This window comes from Phyllobates terribilis, unplaced genomic scaffold (genome assembly GCF_046119375.1).
Source record: "Phyllobates terribilis strain yellow unplaced genomic scaffold, ASM4611937v1 Scaffold_3__8_contigs__length_932513732, whole genome shotgun sequence".
Lineage (NCBI taxonomy): Eukaryota > Metazoa > Chordata > Amphibia > Anura > Dendrobatidae > Phyllobates > Phyllobates terribilis.
In genome coordinates, this window is record NW_027362763.1 from 246,296,029 (window position 1) to 246,318,693 (window position 22,665).

General features: G+C 40.8%; 1 protein-coding gene across 2 annotated transcripts in view; it reads right to left on the reverse strand.

The window, feature by feature from the left end:
* The window catches only part of IRS1 (insulin receptor substrate 1), a 40,450-nt gene that overhangs the window by 9,971 nt on the left and 7,814 nt on the right, over positions 1-22,665 (reverse strand). Inside the window, exon 2 of one of the 2 annotated variants that reach the window (XM_073674697.1) lies at positions 12,984-13,037. The exons of the other annotated variant lie outside the window; for it this stretch is intronic. Coding sequence (XP_073530798.1) covers positions 13,000-13,037 — 38 coding nt within the window. The 3' untranslated portion in view covers positions 12,984-12,999. The remainder of the gene's footprint in view (positions 1-12,983; positions 13,038-22,665) is intronic. 2 annotated transcript variants of the gene reach the window in all.

Sequence of the window (22,665 nt, forward strand, 5' to 3'; positions counted from 1 at the left end):
TGTCGGGAAAATTAAGAATCTGGCGTGTGATTCCGGACTGGTGATCCGTTTGTTCTCCCTGAGATAATCCACCACCAGACATGTCTTCCATAGGGAACAGGAGTGCCTGGCCGAGCAAGTGGTGCTATGGGAGAGATGGCCAAGATAGCTGTTGGCCGACTGATTAGTTGCCCCAATCGATCGGCCAACAGCCATCTAATGTGTATGGGGGCATAAAATACTAAAAACTTTTACAAATTTAAATAAAAAGAAACAAAAACAGGTCAGGTGAGTTGAGGCATACTGGCACAGTGTATGCATGGAAGCCTATGGTTACATTGAAGTTATACACCAGACCCGACACTCCCGATGTATACCATCAACAGTCAAAATGCGAGATGTGAACAGAGCCTAACAAAGTTATCAAAAGCATGCAGTAATGCTTACGATCTAGTCTTCCTATCATATAGCCACATCACTGCCTCAGGAACAAGATAACCTATCAGTACTTGGGAGGATATTACAGCACAGAGAAAAACCAAAAGGAAGGCGGTGAGGAAATACAAGCTTCTGTTATCATCAACCCCCAACCTATATGGCTCATCCATTTCTGCTTTGCTAGAAACATACATTGCTTTTCAATTAATAAAAAGGTAAAAAAAAAAAAAAAAAAAAAAAAAGATTATTCCCTGCTATACTGGGCGTAAAACAAGAGGTAAGACGCCAACAACACGGAGCTACGTAACAGATGAAAAGCCCCACGTAATAGACCGTAGAGTAGAATCACTAAGGATATCACAAGACAGGACCTTCCTAGGTTTGACTTTCAATGGCGCCGATATGCTCTTGGGATGAGTTTACGTAGGAATTAGGCAGGGGCAGGGTGGGAGGACAGCAGCCAACGCTTCCCCGGACCCCTACAAGTGGAATGCTGCCAGCTGGGGGAATATGACGCACTCCCGGCATCACAACGCATGTGGCCTCGCATGTATGACAGATGCATTATTTTTAAACCACTCAGAAGTATGGTAAGAGGAGGGGGGAAGGAAATATCCTATAACTGTTCATTAGTTATAATTAGGTGCAAAAAAAAAAAGAAAACCATGTGTGACAGTCATAGACAGAGCAGCCGTGGCACAAATCAGTTACGGTGTCACATGTGCCAGGGATAAGTCTTGTTTATGCCGATTAGAGCAGGTAGCGCTCAACCTAAATTGACATATTTCCTATTCTGCAACCTAAGCACGATTTCACACAGATTTCTTGTCTGTGAATAGAATTCCAGAACTACAGTGAAGACTGACACTTGTAGGTGGTGAAGAGAAAGAAATCTGCACACAGAAGAAAAAAAAATGGGATTTTTATACCAGGAAAGTTCTTAAATAGCCATGTTACAGCCTTTTCATTAGCTGTCTCAAGTTTTTAAAAATGAGCAAACTGTTTGAAAAAAACAAAATTTCCTGCTTATTATAAATCCTCTCAAGTCTTAAAAACAGGGAATTTTAATTTCATTAGTTTACTGCTTGTTACCCAATTTACCAGCCACTGCTATAGGCTATCAGAGGTGGCCGGTCTCCTAGGTAAGGAGGGTGAGCTTGCAAGCGGTTTGCTATACAGCTTGTAAAGGCAGCTCTGAATCTGGTCAACACTGGCCAGTAAACATGTCCTCTCCGCTTCTCAGATGCGGTCGCTGATCCGAACTGTCAATGTGCAAGAGGAAGGAAGCCGGGAGGCAGAGGAGCGGTGCGCTCTTGAAGAAAGAAGATTAGACAACCACTTTAACAAATTATTTTGATGGAGTTTTTTAGTTTTGTAATATATAGGGTGAGCAAAGCTGCTGCCCGTTTTAGTAGCATCATGGTCAATGAGATTTTATGACCCCTTATCCACACACTGCAGTGAAAAGCTGCAGCATTAATTGCGCAGCACTGCAGATCGAACATTCAATGTACAACAACTTATGCTGAGAATTTTCAGCGGATTTTAGTGTAATGTGAAGAGTTGATGTGTCAAATTTGCATAACTTCAGCGCTAAAATTACCATAGCAAAATCCATACCAATTTGCTGCAGATTTTGACACTGAATAAAGGCTCCAAGTGGATAAACCCTAAAAATGTGTTTTTGTTTGTTTCATTTTAAACTCCTATGTGGGAAGAAAAATAAAAACCCCAAAATGCCAAAAGTAGCTAAATCACCTAAAAACGGTCAATCTAGACATATATTTTTTTTTTTTTTTAAGAGAAAAAGTAAGAAAAGTAACATCTAGCTGCATTGTTTTTAACCAAAAAGTAGAGGCGAGCAAACGGCCGGCCATTAGTGATACCAACAGATTCTCCAGGATAAAGGTTTTCTATAAAAAGGTATGTGCGTTAGGATTTTGCAACAGAAAAATCTGCTGCACATACTAGTGTTGGCAGGAAAGTTACTGTGAAATGTGTTTTGTATGAGTTTTTTCCCTATACATTTGAAAGAGTGAAAAATACTGAAAAAACACCAAAAGAATTGACATGCTGCAGATTTGAGAAAAAGCTTTGATGGTTCAAATCTGAAAGTTAAAAATAAGCAGCATGTGCATGAGGTTCAGAAATTTCATTAGTTTTACTATAACATTAAAACACTTTCTGTGACAAAACCGCTAAGATAAAATACTGCAAAAACGCAACGTGTGTACAAGCCCTAATTGTATCCTGCGAAAAGGGACAATCCATGAAGTAGCAGATCACAGAATGAAAAGAAATGGTTCACTTATGTGCATTATATTTCACAGTACTTTAAGTAAAAAAAAAAAAAAAAGCACATTGTGACCCGATCAACAAAGAAACACATCCACTGGCAAAACATGCAGAACCAGCGCCATAGAAAGATGTAATGTAACTTTCCTGATCTAGAAAGAAAAGATAAAACCACGTAGGATGCCGAGCCCTGTAATGAGGAACATGTATGCAGAGCGTCATCCTTTCCCCGTAATCACAACAGCTGCTACATGTTCTGAAACATTAACCACTAATTAACAGATGTCTCCTATTGTGCCGAGAACACAGGCAGCACCAGCCCAGGTCCATGAAGCTGTGGCATGAGATCGTTTTATAGCGAAAGCCATCATGAATGGGAGATCACAAGAACAGGCAGGCACGTGCCCGCAACCCTCTGCTGAGAGGTGCCGCATGCTTCAAAAGGAACCTTCTCTTCAGAGCTGCCATCACACAGGGAGGGATGTGGAGATCTGCCAATGCTACAACCCATTTTACGGAGCTGTCATGTTGGCCAATATTCACTTTTCTCATCTTTTAGCAGAACAAAAGGTGGAAGCAGACACACTGAGCCGCTAGCTACTGCTACTCTAGCTGCAACGTAGCAAATGTAGAAGCTGTTGTAAACTCCAGCACTTCTTACTTCTTAAAGGGGTTCCTGGTGCACTGTTTATTTGTGTATACCAGATCACAGGTAGGACAATGAACAGACAGAAATAATGGGGGCTTCCTATTTGAAAAGTTTGGGTTACAGGGAAAAAGGCAACAAGTGGTCTTAGGCATCATGCGGTGATCCACCAGCTACAGAGTAGCGACACCACAATCTACATGTATAATGGCCAATGCATAATCTATTTAACATGTTCTTTAGAAGGCAAGAATAATGTAATCTGCCATGAACGGAAGCCACAAAGCCAAATAAAGTGTACTCAGAATCGATAACTAGGAGGATATTGATGGTTTGGTCCAATGTAGATGTCGTCAGAAATGCAAAAGCAGATGTTGTTAGCCATTTGATCCGCATGTGGCTTGGGAGAATAGTTTTTGGCCCTTTAGAGAATCTGATGGAAAGTGCACAACTTGGTGCCATTCTTCATACATTAGAGCCAAACCAAAAAAATCTGCCGTCTCACAATGTAACAGTAACTGCAAAGCGGGGACGCCAGCTCTGCTCCGATCGTCTAATATAGCCGAATATTCAGCGCTGCCTGTGCTTGCTGCCTCCATGAAAACCAATACCTCCAAGCTGCAATGTGTGTTGTTTATGTGAAGCTAAAGTTAGTAGCTGAAACAGGCACCGTGGAATATAAATCAAAATTGTGCGTAGATACGATACAGATATCTTCTGAAGACAGGAATGAAGCAGAGTGGAAAAAAGTAGCAGCCCGTCTATGCCCGTGCCCAATCTCTGCACGTTACACGCTGCAGAAGATATCGTTGCAGCTGCACAAAGATTTTCCTATGAATTATATACAAAGTCTTCAACTCAACAAATACACCCAAGTGATCCCTTAGCGCTCTTACCCTAAAGAACAAATGGGTATTTTCTCAGAGGGAAACCATCTTAAACTCAGTCCTTTGCCACAAATTAATAGAATGGTAAAACTTGCATTTGACATTTAGTGTGTTGGACTGGGCTACAGGTGTATTCTTTATAGGGTAAGATATGCAATCACTTTACAATCCATGTGGTTCCATCTTGTGATCCCCAAACCATGGCGGTGCTTTAGTCCTTTCACGGTCCTAGAGGTGCCTCAATCACCCACTGTGCAGGAAAGCTGCACCTCAGCTCCATCAAATGGAGTAGGGCTCAATACAGTCCCTTAAACAGTCAAGGGGCTAGGAGCGCTGCCGTGCAGGTAAAGACTGAAGGTGTTGCAGTGCAGATCGACTCCTATAATTTCTAGCTTGGAGAGTAACCAAAGTTAAGACCACCATCATTTATATCCTGGGTATGTGCCATCAGTTTATGAGACAATACCCCTTTAATTTTCAACCAATTAAGTGGAGGATTTGAGGATTATGGAGACCTATTTACAAAATTAGAGGCTTTACCTGTATTAACAATGAGTCCCACATATTTTTGGCTACTGCAGGACTCAAGAATGCTAATGTAGCTGCTGAATGAAGGGTCTAGCAGAACCTGCTTCCAGGGATTTGTCACTTGCTCAGCAACTTGAGGTAATTTCAATACAATCAGTGTTTTATTAGCAGGAGATCCACACTGCAAGACTAGGTGTCTGTGCCAGGCAGTCCAGCTAATATGTGTAATCCCACCCCCATCACTGATTGGCAGCTTGCTCATAATGCACTGTGGATACAAGAAGCTGCCAATCAGTGGTGTGGGCGGGGCTATACACAGCTCAGCATTCTGAGCACTGCTAGATCTGCAGCAGAGAAAACTGGGATTCTATCAAAACTGCACCAAGCAGCCCAGTACAAAGCAAAATCCTGCTGCCAGATTCCCTTTAAGAAGGAGCAACTGGGATATATGGTGTAATTGTGATAAATTCCTCTAAACACAGAGCCAGTCACATAGCGTTCTCAAGATGTTTGTTTTCCTGTGCTTCGGACTATTTTTAGTCTCTTCATTCAGATTGCTGCATTTTCTCAGTGCCTTCCTTTTATATCATCTTGTGGTTTTACAGTCTTTAGAAGTATGCAGAGCATTGAGAGCTTTATTTTCCCTGGGAAGAATAGAGCGTAAAGGCGTGCCAAAAACATTAGAAGCAAAACCGCATAACAGCACCGTTTGTGCCACGCGTCAAATACCCAGAGTTACAGAGCTTCAAGCACCACGGAAGAAAAGGCTTCCAGCCTTATCACTGTAAAAAGACAATGGAGCTTTACATATCAATCAGAGAAGATGCATCTAAGCTGCCTGACTGGCCACGTGTAATGGATGCTAATATTGCAGACCTTGCAAACTCTGGAGGGGGCTAAATCTCTTAAAGAACAGAAGGAGCAGCAGTCCAAAATCGGACATGACTTCTCTCCCCCGACATCATCTGCCAGGTAAGAATCAGGAGACCCCATTCACAGACTGTCATCTGAACCCGTTGACATCGGTGGGTCCAGCCGATGGTAGTCTAAAGAGGCAGTTACATTGCAAGATAACGAGCGTGGTTAAAAATGCTGGTTTCATGATCATCTTGCCTTGTAAACAGGCTGCCGGTCACTTGATGAACGATCAAAACACTCAATCTTCGGGTGCAACGATTCTTTTCCGCAGCACAAAAGATCATCGTTCTTGTTTGTGCATCGTCCTGTGTAAACCAGACTCGGACAGCCGAGAACTATGGCCGCCTGTGCGCTCTGATCAATCTAGTATCAATCACTTAATGTGCATGGTATACTTTGGTCTGCCTGTGTAGGCAGGTGTTATGTGCCACCAGTCAGTCCGTGTAAATAGTCATAAATTGTGTATGGGGGACTTTAGAAACTCACTAAATTTCCATCATACGGAGTGTATATACACCATGTGAATGCAATGTACAATGAAACTACCGATATGTGATATTTACAGTCCTATTGTGCTGTATCAACTGCTAGGGTATTGGCAGCTCTCAAAGCTAATAAAGCACATATTTACAATGTAAATGAGAATGTCAAGGTGGACATCAACACACAATTGGTCAGCTGGTCTACCAGTACAATGCATATCTGAAAGGAGATCATCATACTCTACTTCTGAGCATTCGCACTGGCCTCTGTTTAAAGGGTTAGCAATATGATAAGAATAGACGCTATAAGGGAACAGCCAAAGGCTCAATGGGAACCCCTATCGACAAAGCTCTCTGCCTGAGTCCACAGGCTCTTTCTACAGAAGATCCAGTTTGTGCTAAAACCTCCAGCTTTGTGGGGGCGGAGAGCGAGCTATCGGATTGCTGTGAGCTGTGGCCCAAAGCCATTAAATTCTTTGCTGCTCCCTGCTTTCCCTGCGTATCGTTTTCCGATCGCACAGAACTTCCATCAGCTGCGTGACCTCACGTTTGAGGACACATTTTAAAAGTAAAGCCCTCTTGGGGTTTTGAGCTCACAGCCATCGTGGCTACACACGGAGCCAAACATGTGCTCTCCAGAAAGATGTTTACAGTCTAAATTCCAGTACAGTTCAACTGTATTACATTAAGCTTCATTTTGATCACAAGTTACTAGGCAATGGGGGAAAAAAACAGTCATGTTCTAAAACGCCCAGTCTGAAGACTTGCTGCATTAATACACATATCCTAAAAAAGATGCCCTCCCTCCCTTATGGGGAAGCTCCACCTTGGCTAATCTGCATTAGAATGCAAAATTATTCACATCTGTTATTATTCTTTCTCACTCCCTTCAGTCTTATTGCACTGCATAGAACTGAAAAAGAGAAAAAAACGTGGCAAACAACTCCGCATATCCCAGCTTCCGGGGCCTCTGTGCAAGACTATGTTCACAAGTGTTGGGTTTTTCAGTGTGTGAAACCTAATCTCTAGCAGGAAATCAGCTGCGTCAAAAAAGCAGGTTTTGATGTGTTTTTTTCACTGCCCTTCTGTCTCTATTTATGCATGTACATAAAGTTCTGTGGGGAAAAAAAAAAGAACCCCATTCTATTCTGCCATCAACAAAGCTGATGCAAAATTTTGGTGCGTTTTTTCACCGCCCCTTACTTCCCATGGGTGAAAAAAACGCTGAAAGAAGTGACACTATTTTCCAAAAACCCAACCAAGGCACAAAATGCACAGCAAAAAAAAAACAAAAAAAAAAACACGAGATGTGTGAATAGAGAATTCTGGTTTGTCATACACTTTGCTGGTACTGCAAAACGCAGTTGAAAAGTCGCATAAAAATCTGCAGCAAAATATTTTGAAAAACCCAACATGTGTGAAATGCGGAGGTCAACTGGACTGAAATGTGTCCACATTTAGGATTTGATAAGTATTTCAGTGCAGATTCTGAACCTAAAAATGATCACACACCTTAGCTAAGTATGTAACCGACAGCTGTTTCTCCCGACTCGCTCGTTCATACACATGGAAGCTCACAGAATGCATGCGTTTTCAAAAGAAAGGAGTAATCGTGCATTTAGCAGAGCAGAAATCTAGAGAACGAGAGTGTTGGAAGACTCTTCCCAATTATTCACCCATGCAAATATGTCAACCATCACCAAACAAATGAGAAAAACACTTGTTAGGTGATTGGATTGATTGCCCTGTATAAACAAGAGCTATGCTGCCAATAATATGATCCTGTATGGGGAACCGTTCTGTCCCCATCATTGTCCATTAGTTTAAAAAAAAAAAAAAAAAAAAAAAAAGCACCAAATAACTAGTATATGCCTGTGGAAGCACACAATAAACCTCTGACAATCACCTTTGTGGGTGCCGCATCTCCTGGGGGCACAAAAGGAGAGGGCATTTAAATTCACAGTGCATGACCTTAACCCCCCCCCCCCCGTCCCGTCCCGTCCCGATAATACCTGTCAGGAGAGAAAGGGGAGGTCTTTAAGGGGCTTAAAAGTGGTGCAAACATCATTACCTATCCAAAAGGAAAGGTGATGACTTGTGGATCAGTGGGGGGCAAACTCGTTATTGGGATCTATGGGGGTTTTAGCAGTTAGACCCCCACAGATCTGCAAGTCATCCGTCTCATGGTCATTAAATGGAGCTAAAACAAAAAGGTTTTCCGTGCACAATTTAAGTACTCAGTCATTTTTGCAGATGATTTTCATCTGCGGTGTGGAAAATATTAGCTGCTGATTTTTTCCTCACCATGCATTGGCTGCACACAAAAAAGGGTTAATCCCACAATGAACAGTTATCACCTATCTGAAAGCGCAAAATACATGCCACAGGGAAACCAGTAATGTCTGAATACAGCCCTGGGCTTTCTATTCTGTTAAGCGGTCTTTTGCATTACAACTGGAGCTTGTTGGAGAACAACCCTCTCCACCCTCGGACAGACACAGGTTGTCTTCTTCTGTCTATGGTTTACCATGAAGCACACAGTTTAATGACTCATTACTGAAAGCATGCACCAGTACATGAAAGTGATTATAATCCTAATTAAGTCTACTTGTAAAAAGAGACCAGAGCAGCTGGCACCTGTGCAGAGCTACTAGGCAGCACCATGAAGTCACTGTCTTCTGCAGCAATCCTTGGCTGCATCTTCTAAAGTCTTCAGAGATGAACAGCTGTTTAACTAGTTGGTAGGTGAGAAATTGGTAGGCATTACAGGCGCTCCTAAATAGCTAAAAACATTGTAATGGAGCAGCTACGGCCACTTATTTATACAAACAGAATTTGGCACAATGTGCTCATAACAGGGCAAGCGTCACATTAGTCACATAATCTGGACCCTTGGAGCTTCTATATTGGAACCGCAATTGCACAAATGGTTATTACATCAATCTGTAAAGCAGCTGTAATACATACACTTTAATAAATCTATATTTATCTATCTATCCACGTACAAACACACAGGACCATAAATATATTACATAAAAATAAAAAACTACATCCTGGAAGTTGCATTAGTTACTATATTTCCATTATTATTTATCTACCAGACTGATGAAGGTAGATTTACTGTAAACACTTTTAAAAGGGTAATTCCATCTACATGGTTTATTTAAGGGTTAATATCATGAACGGATGATAGATGGAGGTCCTAATTGCGGAGCTGAAGTCCATTGACCACTGTTCCACCAGGCAAAGTAGTCCTGTCCAGTCCCAGAGTGCCCGCCGTAGTCTCCATTCCACCTTTAAAATTATTAAAAAAAAGCCCAACTCTGCGTGGGAATGGTACATAAAATACATACTTGCCAGATCTCCTGGATTGTCCTACTGGAAAAAGCAGAGATTTCTCAGACTAAGAGTCTGCCCATCTCCCAGGCCCTACTGAAACCTCCCAAAACTGAAGTTTTTTCCGCATCAGACAGACCTTGGACATCCAATTACAAATTCAGGGGATAGGACATGGCTTGTAAATAGGGGCATTTTTTGGAAAAGTTTTTGGCAATGTGCATCGCACACTAGAGAACTGCCAGAAAGGCAGCAGTAAAGTTGGCAACTATGATAAAAAGGTATGTAAAAACATAAAAATAAGTACACAAATAGTTTTTATGCAGATTTTAAGTATGGTATTTTGTGTAAAGTTTTTAATTTTTTTTTTCTATTTAAAAAAAAAACACAAGGACACAGACCGCTATATGTATGTACACATGGATGGATGAAAAATGTAATTGGAAGGGAAGGATTAGATGTCTGTCAGTACAAGACTTGTTCCTAGGGCCCTGCAAAGTCAGCGAGTCAGGTTGATAGACCATTAATTTCATTACAATATCCCTAACCTAATCTCAGCCTTGTGTGTCTAAACTGGCCTGCGACCAGACTGCTTTCTGCCAAGGTTTAGAGTGGAGATGAATCGAGGACACGAATCACAGAAAATGTGTAATACCGTCTAGGAATTCAAGGTCAGACTGTTTGGAAAGGGTGGAGGGTAGTAAAATACTTGGTGTTTTCATACTCAATGAGAATTTAAGAAGTGAGGTTGTTTAAACAAGATACACAAGTCCTGCCAGAACCTGAGGAATCCTAAAACTTCCACTTTTAACCCTATATGACATAAGTAACAAGACCACACAAACTACATTCACTACATTCATTATGCCCTATCTGATGGCCGGATTAGTAACATCCACATGAGAGCGTCTACAATACACAATATGGGAGACACTAGGCAGGAGACTACAACACAGCAGACATTACATAATCTGACCACAAAGGCTGATCACTCTTATTAGTCTCAGAGAACCCTTTTAAAAACGGGAATTTACCAATAGTATCCAGATGTTAGATAGTAACCTTGTAAAATATAGAGAAATCACGACCCAATATCTGTGCAACCCGGAGTTTGTTTGTTTATTTTACAATCTACTCACTGCTATATTGCATGCTGATGCAAAAAGGGGGAAAAAGCACATCACCCAAAAAAGCAACTGTAAACCATAGAGTTCTGCTGTGGACAACAACATTGGTCGTACTTCAAGAGCCCCAGAAACAAATGCAGAAATATCTCTAAAAACATACAATTGGCAATAAACTCTTCCGGAGTCTAGAATTAATTCCCCAAGTTGTCTTTAAACAGAATTATGAGAAGACAAGCTGTGGAGGTTAGCATTGCTAGGAGGCAAAAGCCCTGCACAGCTACTACATAGTCGGAATACTAGAGCAGCAGGACAATAGATGCTGGAACACATCTATGGCGAGTTGGCCGGCCGCCATTAGTGCAGTCACTCACTACTGCTCTTAGGGTTTTATATTCCCATCTTCTGCGATGTCCATTTAGGAAGTAACATCTTACGCAGCTGTCTTTGCATTACTTTTATGGTCTGAAACAGTTTTGCTTCCCTTGTAATTATTAGTTGTAGCAGCGCACCACATAGCAGCTAGCACAGACTCCAATACACACAAGCAAGGAGGCTGGACCCGGGAGTTGATGTGGCCTCGTCATGAAGGTAGTCGTGGAGCTTACACTTCTTACAATTTTCAAATTTTACTCAAATGTTTGCAAACTTGTTTTTTTTTTTTAAATATAAAACTATTAATAACCAAACTCCAAAAAACATCCATGGCTATTCAGAGAGGATTCACTAAAACCAGATTCCAATGCAATGTCCTACAGAATAAAACACTGAAGCCCCGAGGATGAATAGACATTGCCACCCAATTAGATCAGAATGGGAAGGCTGGAGGGGCTTTGTGTACGCCTGATAATAGCAAGCCTCTGCCCCAGAGATCCGGCCCAACAAAGGCCTGTGTGAAACCAGCTTTGAAGACACAATAACATTCCTCTGCTGAATTTCAAGCCCCGCAGGTTCAGCAGCGCCAAAAACAGCCACTCGCTCTTCCGTATTGAAGCACATTCCTAACCAGAAGTTCAAAGGCCTGCAAGATAACATGCCAGAGCTGCACCTTTCTGCTGGAAGATTAACCTGTTCACAACAGCACAGAAATTATGTGACCTCAGAAACGGAGCCAAATTCTCAGAATCTGCAGCGCATTATCCTGGGCACAACAACTAATGAACATTTAGGGCCATAATCGGATTACTCACATTCCAGAAAGTGACCAACACTGCAAACTAGATAACGTTTTCTTCCAATGACATCGCTGTAAAGGGAGCTGCAGTCATCATGATACATATACATCTGGCTTGACCGCCATATCGCCTACAGTGACAACATTAGGGGCCGCATGTCTGTCGCCAATGGCTGCCGGAGAGCTTGAGCAATGCCGACTGCAGAGGCCCAACACTAAAATTACCATGGTAGCACACACAGATGATCCCAACACCAACCTCCACAGGTTATGTAATGTTCTCCACGACAGTGCTTCGATGGGTGGAGGGATGTTATTAGACAAAATGCTATATTGTGAGCCATTAAGGCGTATTTGCTAACTGCAAAAATATGTGGACGAACATGTTTAATCCACAAATTATTGAGTATTTATAGCTAAAAGGAAAGGAAAGGGGGATGGGCAGTCAGCTAGCTTTTCTCCCGAAGTCATAAAAACTATGATTGTAGCATAGCATGCAATTACATAGATAGCATGCACATTTTTTTGCAAATAAAAATGGAGACCAACATCATCAAATGTTCTTGCACTATCAAGCCATGGACCAACGGGGGTCTAGCACCACAAGAGTCAAGGCGGCAGGGACCACAGCGAATTACACACAGTTTATATATTACTCTTCCCAACAATATCAAATATTAAAAGATTTTTTTTGTGCTGTGCACTTGGGGTCCCAGTCCCAGCACCTTAATCCACACATCTTTCCCAGCAAGGATTTAATTAAAAGCCAAGCCTGGATACTATCTCTCCCCAAGTTAATATGGCCTATCGGGGCACATGGAGAGGTGACACATTAGCTCTATGGACCATCTATACGAGGCACACCTTGGTATGGTTGGATGGCTTTTACAATTTTTAATTAACCAAGTATCTTCTTTTTAACGTCTATAGCAATATTGGAGTTCATATATTCATTAGTTACAGTGTATGAATAGGTTTGTATACTGGCCACTTTCATATTATTTTAATTCTCTATTTGTGCGGAACATTTTTTTTTTAAGTTATATTAAGAGGATGCCAAATACTTGTCTACTCTAGGGAAGCACTTTGTCCCGAAGTCTAATGTTCAAACCAAATAATTAATTTTTTTTTATAGAATTTCCCATTCTTGAGATTTGAAGACTTTCCAAATCTTACCTTACATCTTGAAGGGTTATTCCCATCTTAATAGATGAAAATTATTCGCTGGTGCTTGTGGGAAAAAAAAAAAAAAAAGCACTTTTACAATTTGCAGCTGTTAAAATATTAATCACTTTTGTTTACAGCTCGTTGCCTTGGCGCCCGACCACTGCACCCCTGTAGTTTGTAGGCACTGCGTTGAAGCTGGCCGCCAGGATTAAGAGGTAACCGCACATTAAAGCAATCCTGGCCAGATTGAACACCGTGCTTACAAGCTCATCAGAAAAGAGCTAGAAAGCACTGAGCATGGATTGATGAATAGAAAAAGGCGGTCAGTATCCAAGGTAACAAGTTAACAAAAGTGTTAATCTCATGAACGGCTCAAATTTTAAATAAACAGTATATTGCAAAGACTGCTATTCCTCCCAGCCACCACATACACATTCGCATATATTGCAAAGAGCACATGTGCTCACTAGGCAGAGGGGAATAAGGATCTGCTGAATACAAACATAGGATTGGACATGTTGAAAACCTTCCACTCAGTTATCTGTTGTTAGGAAACCCCTATAAATATTAAATGGTTATGCAGTTACATCGAAATTAGTGGATTCATCCAATGAGCCAGATTAATCAAAGCTTTTACGGCAGTATTCTGGCAAAAAAAGCTTTGATAAGTCGCAAAACTTTGTGGCAACACAAGGCTGCTGTACAATTTTGCTACTTTTGGTGATCTCTCGCCATTTTTGCCCAGCTCTGACAAAGTGGGAAGAGCTGAAGCGAGACAGGGGGGCTTGACATGTGGCATTCCTTACGTCAAAAATCTAACTCCAGTCTCTCTGACTGGAGTAAGGTTTATGGCGAGGTTGCACACGGAGACACAAGCCATGTTTCCGACCAGCTAGATTCAATAAGACGCCTGCGCATCTTAATGAATTAGGAGCGTCTGACTCCAGCACACCTTCCCATCAAGACTGGTGTGAAAAAAGCAGTTTTTAATGAATCGGGGCAAATGTGTATAGAAACCATAAGTAGATGGCTGCACTTGAAAAGAATCTTGGCCCGAGGATATGTTTGAGGCAATGTTACCTCCATTTATTAAGTTCTGCAAGAGCAAGGTCTTGGTTGGGAGTACAACTCTAAACTTGCTTTTCTGAAAGAGGTAACAAATCAGAGGATGTTCTGTTTGAAGGTGCACAGCTACTGACTCCAAGTACAGACTTTAAGTGATCTTCCCAGCAGATTAATTATTAAGAGATTAAATCTTTTCATGTGGCAGTAGGTACCGCTGCAGTCAGCCTGATGAACCCTTTGTAGCAATGAGGGATTTTCTCAGGCATCTCAGACATTGCGCTAATTAGGTAGCTGCAGGTGGGATGCAAATCTGCAGCTGGCTGTCAGCGTTGGGAAGCTCTGATAAAGCCAGTGAAGCCTGGCACACGTGTAGCAAGAACAGACAGGCACAACCACCCAGCAAAGCAGACTTGTTGACTTGTAAAGGCTCCGTCCCAATGTACAGTATTAGATGGCTAAAGCGGCTGGACATTGGCTAATATGTGGGCGCATTTCACTCTGGGGAATTACCTCCCCATATAAGATTCCCAGCTTGATATATTCATCCGGCCAGAAATATAGCGCAATCAGGTGGTAAAAATACTCAATACTGCGCAATGATCTTCAATGATACATCGGGTAAGCTACCTGAAATTGTAGGTTTCCTGCTTTTTTTTTCCTCAATGAAAAGCTATATATAAGGTACTGTGCCATGGTAAGAAATGGGCACACAAAAAATACTAGTTAGCAAAACAAAGGACCAATAATCAGATCATTCAATTAAATAATAAATGAACATATAACAAAAAAAAAAGGTACATTTTTCTTTCTAAAATCGTAATCTCCAGCACAACGCAAATTCTCACCACAGCAAAACATGGTTGAGAAAAATAACACAAAAAGAGAACATCTCGCAGCTACTTTAAGGATAAATCTCTGAAGACATCTCCTGAGTTAGTGACCTAGAACTGTCACATTTCATCAGAAAATTGCACGTCAATACATCTCCATGCTCCCCAGCAAATAAACTAAACAAATGAAACGCTCATTCCCATCTCACAAGAAATTAGAGATTTATGGAGCAGAGGGCACTTTCCAGAGACATGACTTTCAACAAAACCATGGCCAATCCGCTCTCTTTTTAATGCACTGGAACTTGGATTTTAAAAGGAGCATTTACTGAAAATTACACAGGCAAGGACAGTGCAGAATAGCGCAACAATGCTGATGCGGCCGCACCTATTGGAGGGATACAACCAAATAGGATATCTTTGCTTTTTAAAGAATCTAATGAAAATGTGTCATACATAGCAACACGGGAAATCTAATAATACTGATTAAGAATGTTCTCCTTTTCACTATTCTGGACTAGGGCACCACTTTCAAGCATATTAAAACCTATTGCCAGCTGGGATTCTCCATACACTGGGCGAGAATAGGGATGGGACACCCAACTTGTGAGGCTTTGAAAGTGTAAATATTTTTCTAAGGACAAGTCCAGGTGTGGTGGAAAGTTTCTGCTACAGATCTCACCACAATCAGTAGCAAAATCTCCATTTGTAGATTTTGTTCCAGGTTTCACTCATTATCCATTGAAAAAGTGAAATCAGTAGTAGAAATTGGAGGCTGTAATTTAAAGTAGCCCTCTCATGACGTTTCTTTTTCCACTAAATCTGTGTATGTGGTGTGGTAGGTGTGTTAATGTTAATATACACACGTACCGCCAACCTCTCCAGTATTCAGCACGTTCCGCTCTTCTTACTCTGGGTCACGCTGCACTCTATGAGATTCGGAAGTCGCTTGTACAATGTAAGTCTATGTAATGTCAGAGTTAGGCTACAGAGACTTATATTATAAAAGATTTCAGGCTTGTGCATAGAGTATAGAGTGATCCGGAGAGCCTGAAGAGCGGTGATGTCACTCAGAAAAGGAGTGGAGCTGGATGCCAGAGAAGACAGCAGTAGGTGAGTAGATTAACACACACATATACAGAACATACATATATTCACAGATTTAGTGGAAAAAAAAAAAACTATGGGAGGGAGTCTTTAACAATCCCCAGCAAGCACATCTTTCTGTTGCAAATTTCCATTTGGATAGTTTCCAAAGCCATGTTTCAAAGCACTGGAGAGATGAATCGCAGGTGACCTCCTTAGTCTCAGGTGGACACTACGATGGCCAAAGCCACTCTTCAGGGAACAACATCTGGAACTATAAATGTGAGAGGAGGGGAGTGGGATCCTGGGACTAAACTCAACCATAACCAAACTCCCGCTCAAAAACAGAAGAAAAAACAAACCAAAATGCTATCACTGCATTTGTTGCCATAGCTCAAACCTCAGGTACAGGTTGTTTTGTTATGTTAAAAGGGTTTTCTAGGATTTCAATACTAATGGCCTGTTGAATCCTGTGAGAAGTTAGTGATGACTTATCCCTAGGACTGGTCATCAATATTAAAGTGGAAAGCCCCTTCAATTTTAATATTTTTTCCCCCCAAGTACACGTATTACAAGCAAACTTGTCATTTCATCCTGTCTCAAGGTGCTTTTGCCTGTATTGCACTGAAAATTCAATCCTACTTTATGACCTGAGCAAAACACAAGCTCTCCTGGTGGTGAAGAACGTAATCATTTTCAGAAGACCTGAACAATGCTTTACCCGAGAGTGAATAGCCTGCCCAAGGCAGAAGATTACCTATAAGACTGAGCATTAGACTCATCACAACAGCATCGGGGAACTAGATCCTTTCACATAACAAATCCAGCCATTATCGGGCTAACACAATCAGATGTGTGGCTGAAGGTCAATGGAGGAGATGCCCGCCTTTCTACATGTAGGAAAAGGTCCAGAAGATGCTAGGTACCAAAGCAGATTGCTCACTATTGCTAAAGTCCTTCATGCACCCCTCCTTAGTCCTCCAACATTACAAGCTTGCTGGAGTTACAGGAGGTTCCTATGGCAGGGGGACTAAAATATTTGCTGTAAGTACAAAGTGTTATTAAAAGGGCATAAATTGTCATAAGGCCATTTCAATAAAGTTTTTTATGCTAAATATATTTAAGAATTAGTTTTGGTTATTCTCCATATCACTTCACCATCAACAATAATAAAAAAAAAGACCCTGATATTCTGCAATTTTCACTGACCATTTTTAGCCTTGTATTTCTCTTTGAGAGATCACTTTTCAGCCGCCATTTCACTATCATCACAGACAGAATGACAACGTAAAAGGACACTTTATAGACCTATGATTCAGGATCCACTGTGCACATTAGGCAATACTCACAGCTCACCTCCTCTCCCTCTCTGCACAGGTAACAGAGCATGCCTAACTGCACCATAAGAAATTACATGCAGAAAATAGAATTAAAATGAAAAAAAAAAAGGTTTCATTACCTGGAATAATGTTAATCAGTATAATAACGCTAAATAGAGACCAAACAAGTAACCAGTAAGATTAGAGTAAGGAAAGCCTTTGCCGTCACAGATATTACAAAATATGACAATATAAGAGCTGTTTGATCTAGGGAACCCTATATTGATTAGACGAGAACGCCTCTCCTCCCCCTGGTCTCCCAGCACATACTGACATCTCTACATGCATCACTGGATTTCCCTCTAATAACGGGAAAGCACATCCTCCACAATGGCAACACTAATTTATCTTGACACACTTACTAATTCTTCCAGAACACACAAATACCTTTCCAAAACGTCACCTACAAGCATGTCTATTTGGAATGAAGCTTTCAATGTCTCTCTATTTTTAATTTACAGATACTTAGCTGCTGAAATGTCACACAACTACAAATGTACACACTATGATGGAAAGTAAAATCAGCTACATCTTCATAGCATGTCACCGACCGATATAAAGAAAAATGCATAGGTTTGTGTGCAGATCACCAATGCAATCTCAGCCAGATCACAACATTGTACAGTAATCAGATCCCACAGACGGCAGTGGACATTTTCATTTCTCCTTAACAGTAGTGTACCAATTATTTAATTATATGGGCAAACTGCAAAAAAAATATTATTACAGTTGCCTGATCAGCTCCAGTGGTCAAGAAGATGTGCTATCTCAGCACCCAAAACTCATTAATCTCCTGGAGAACGTCTAGTGTGCATTTACAGTCCTGATGATCAGTGTTTAGGACCAGACAGCCATTGCTCCTGGAGATTTACTGGGTGGGTGACCTTTAGGGGTTTTTTCCACTAGGGAAAAAAAAAAAAAAAAAAACACAAACCACCACTCTCACCTCCCCCTACCCCACAAAATATTCCCTAGCTGTGAAGAGGACATTACCACCAAGGGCCTCCTAGTGTGTCCTTAAATTCACCATATGGGTCAATGCAAACCTGTCAATGTACATAGACATACACTAGTTAAGTTTCTATAACAGTATAGCGTTAATCCATTCATGATTCTAGACAGCAGAAAGGCATTAAGAATTCAGAGGCTACACACAGTCTGGCACAACATATAAAAGGCTATGTAGTAATGAAGCTTTACTAGATAAACAGTAGCAAACGGAGTTTCCAGTGAGGATTGCATTCCTTCATGACCTCAGCGGCCATACTGTTTTCACAAATGGCATTGTGTTACAATCTCAGAGATATTGAAGCAGTATTAAAGATGTACAATGTCTGAGGTACAAGTGGAAAAATTTGCACAAAACCCATGCACCAGATAGAGATATATATATATATATATATATATATATATATATATATATACACACACACACACACACTTTTTAGTTCTACCAAAAGGCAATTGAATTGGAAAACAACCCTTTATTATACTTAGGAAGGGCAACAGGTCCAGATAACGGTACAGCCAGATGCAGTTTCTGCCATCATACAGGAGTGACACATTACATGCTACATGGAATACTAGACTCAACTGAACTGCCCAACATATAATACATGGATTCCTTGCTTAGGTCCAAAGGCTAACATCTATGAAATCCATATGCCCCAGGGGGATATCCTCAAGAAACCCTCCTTTTTAACAGGATATTAAATAAATAATCCCCACCTTAAATAATTGAGAGGATTCAATCACTAAATTTCCAGTGTCTCTAAAAAGAACAATAAACATGAAGTAGCAGTCGGACAAACGTTAAGTGTTTATCTCTCCCGATTTCCCCATGCAGATGAATGTTCAGCTCAACTGAGCATTCATGTGTTATTTAAAGAAGAGAAAAGAGAAAGCTGCTGCCAGACAGTTCTGGCACTGGCTTATCTCCCAATAAAAACAAAAGGATCTGGTGTGGAAATGCCATCTGTCCTGATCCTATTCTCCCGACATAATTGGATCCACATGATATGATAGTCGGGTTAGATAGACTTTCATCTAATATGTATTGGAGCCCTAAGAATAAAATGATGTGCAGATTCAGAGCCCTTCATTCGGTCCCGGACTCCTGCAGTGCAGGGGAACAGCACCAGACAACATTGGAAAACCCTAATAAAAGAATATAGAGTTGATAGCTTGTTTCAAGTGTTTGTACATTGTGGATTTATTAAGACTGGCATTTCATATGTCAGTGCAAGATAAAAAATAAAAAGTGGTGTTGGAGTAAATTACGCTAACATTTATTTAAAAGGCACTTGCTTCCAAATTTGGCACACGTAGGGCTGTCCTAAAGCCAGAAAATAAATCTGTGCTTGTTCTGAACGGTCACAGATATATGACAAAATGTTCACCATTTTCTGGCTGTAGTATTTATAAATCTGTCAACACTTGCAGACCATGCTCACTCCAAGTAAACGGTGCCCACTTTTCTCATCGCTTTACAAAGCTGACAAAAGTTGGAAAACATTAAATAATCAAATATGATGAGAATGTGACTGTTTTAAGCCAACGTGCCTGTGCTATTGATACATTCAGACAAGCCACTTCTATATAAATAACATGAAAGATCTTTTGGGGGGGGTTGCACTGCATGAAGATATTAAAGTGCATTAATAAGGACATCCACACATCGAGTAAAAGCTCTTTATCTGCAGATGATGTGAATGAATTCATAGCACTGCCGCTTTAACAATATAACAGAGGTCTGGGAATGGAATGGCATTCCTGTGGTTTAATTAAGTAAAAAAATACTCCAGTAGATTGGCCTGAACATGGGAAACTGATATACCATTCTCAGCGGTCAATCACTTCTTTAGCCTTTTGCTGGTTTGGAAAGAGAAAAGAGTCTGGACTGTGAACAAAGGCTCAAAAAAAGAGAGAAAAACAGCAAGTGACAGGTTTAGATCAATCCAACATTCACCAGAAGTGGAGAAAACACAACAGATCAGCATCTTTGCAGACACTTCCATGTCAAAGCCATAAACAAGTGAGCAGATATCATAGCCATGTAATGCAAGCAAATCTCATCCCACAGCAATATATTAGATTACAAGGAAACTAAACGCAACAAACAAAACAATCTTCAACATATGAGCTTACTTCTTACAGTTAACACCATGATGGGACTGAGGAGATCATTAATACCCTCTTGGTGTTAACAAAAATGACAAGATTAAATCCTAAATCTTTCTGATTCCACACTCCACAACTAACCATTACATAGACAAAAGTTAGCCACAGTGACCAATTTCCACTATTTCCTCTAAATATGGTCAGTAAATCTCACAGCTACAGGCTTGACAGATCTAAATAGAACAATAACATCAGGACCATCAGAGCCATTGGACATTTTCCAACCCTTTATTGGCTATAGCTGCACTAAAGGGGTTTTCCCAGGAACGAAAGTTCATTTTAATCAATACATCTTTGAGTAATAAGTTCCACAATTGGATGTGTTAGGCTGTGTGCCCACTATGCGTTTTTTAAACGTTTCTGCAGCGGCAATTTCGCCGCAGAAACGCTTAAAAAATGCTTGTTAGTAGGTCTGCAATGTTCCCCAGTGATAATCCACATGTGCTGTGCACATGCTGCGGAAATTTCCGCTGCGGATTATCATTGCGGAAAAATCTGCAGCACTGCCATTTTGCGTAATCGCGTCGTTTTCACCGCCATTGACTTGCATTATATTGTTTAATATCCGCATGACTACATGTGCACATGCGGATATAAAGCAATTCAATGTGCGGATGGTACCCGGGTCTGGAGAAGAGGGGACTCTCCTCCAGACCCAGGTACCATAGTACCTGTAAAAAAAAAAAAGAATTTAAAATAAATAAATACATTATACTCACCTTCTGATGGCCCCTGGTCTCCATAGAGATGCGTCCTGGCTTCCCAGCGGCTCGCGATGGTCTAAAAGGACCTGCCATGACGTCATTTAGTCATGTGACTGCTGACGTCGGCGGTCGCGTGACCTGTCACATGACTAAATGAAGTCATGGCAGGTCCTTTTAGACTACCGCGAGCCGCCCAACACACCGGACGAGACCGGGGGCCATCGGAAGGTGAGTATAAGGTTTATTTTTTACCATTCTTTTACTATAACTTGATCACACTATATAAATCCATGCCAGTTGCATGGATTTATATAGTGTGACCAAGTTATCAAGCACTTTCCAAGTGATGCTAATATCGTTTGGAAAGCGCTTGTCAACCCGCATGCGAAATCGCATGTGAAGAACGCTTCAATTACGCTTGTCCCTTTCAGGAAAAACGCATGTACAAACCGCATGTGTTTTTTCTGCCAGGGAGATGCAGAAACGCTCAGGAAAAATCTGGAGCATTTCTGCATTGTGGGCACATAGCCTTAAAAGAAAATCTCCTGGGCAGGGGAGGAAGAAAAAGAGTATACAGAGATTACACGGGATAACAGTTGATTCTTTTTCTGAGGTAACACATTTCCCTGCCTGTTTTTAAGCAATGTTTTACTTTAAAGAAATAATCAGCTGTGATCCCGTGCTGTAATATCTGTATACTCTTTCTTCCTCCCCTGCCCAGGAGATGTGGTATGATCAGACCATGTTCCTGCACGGTCAGACACAGCCATTACACAGTACACAGCAGGGGACATTTATAAGATTATCTCAGCACAGGAACATTTTATTTCAACACATCCAATTGTGGAAATTATTATTATTATTCCAAGATCTATTGATTAAAGTGAACTTTTGTTCGTGGGAAAACCCCTTTAAGAAGCTTTAGCCCGTACACTGTTTCAATACAATCTTCATAATGCACAATAATAAAATATATTATATTGTGGTACTGTGTTAGGCTGGAAAATCTGTGCAAAACACTTTTATGCCCAAAGTATTCTAGAAGTGATAATTGTATTGACTAACCAGAGAAAAAAAATTATAATTGCAAGATTTTGAAGCCCAGAGGCCCCTTTATCAGGCGGGTTTCCGAAAAGCTGGCAAATATAAATATTTATTCCTAGAATCCTTTTTTTTTTTTTTTTTTTTTTTAATATATATTACATATTTTTACATATTTTTTTATTGTAATATATATTACATACATACACATATATATAAAATTTTCTAGAAATAACTATACTTTGCCTTTTGATTGTAAAAGATTTACATTAAAAAGGTTCTCTGGGCTGACCGTATTGAGGACCAATCCCGAAGGTAGGTCATCAATAGTAGAGCAGCGAGGGTCCGAACCTTGGCACCCCTGCTGACCGGCTGTCTGAAGAGGCTGTGGCAATTGTGAGATATT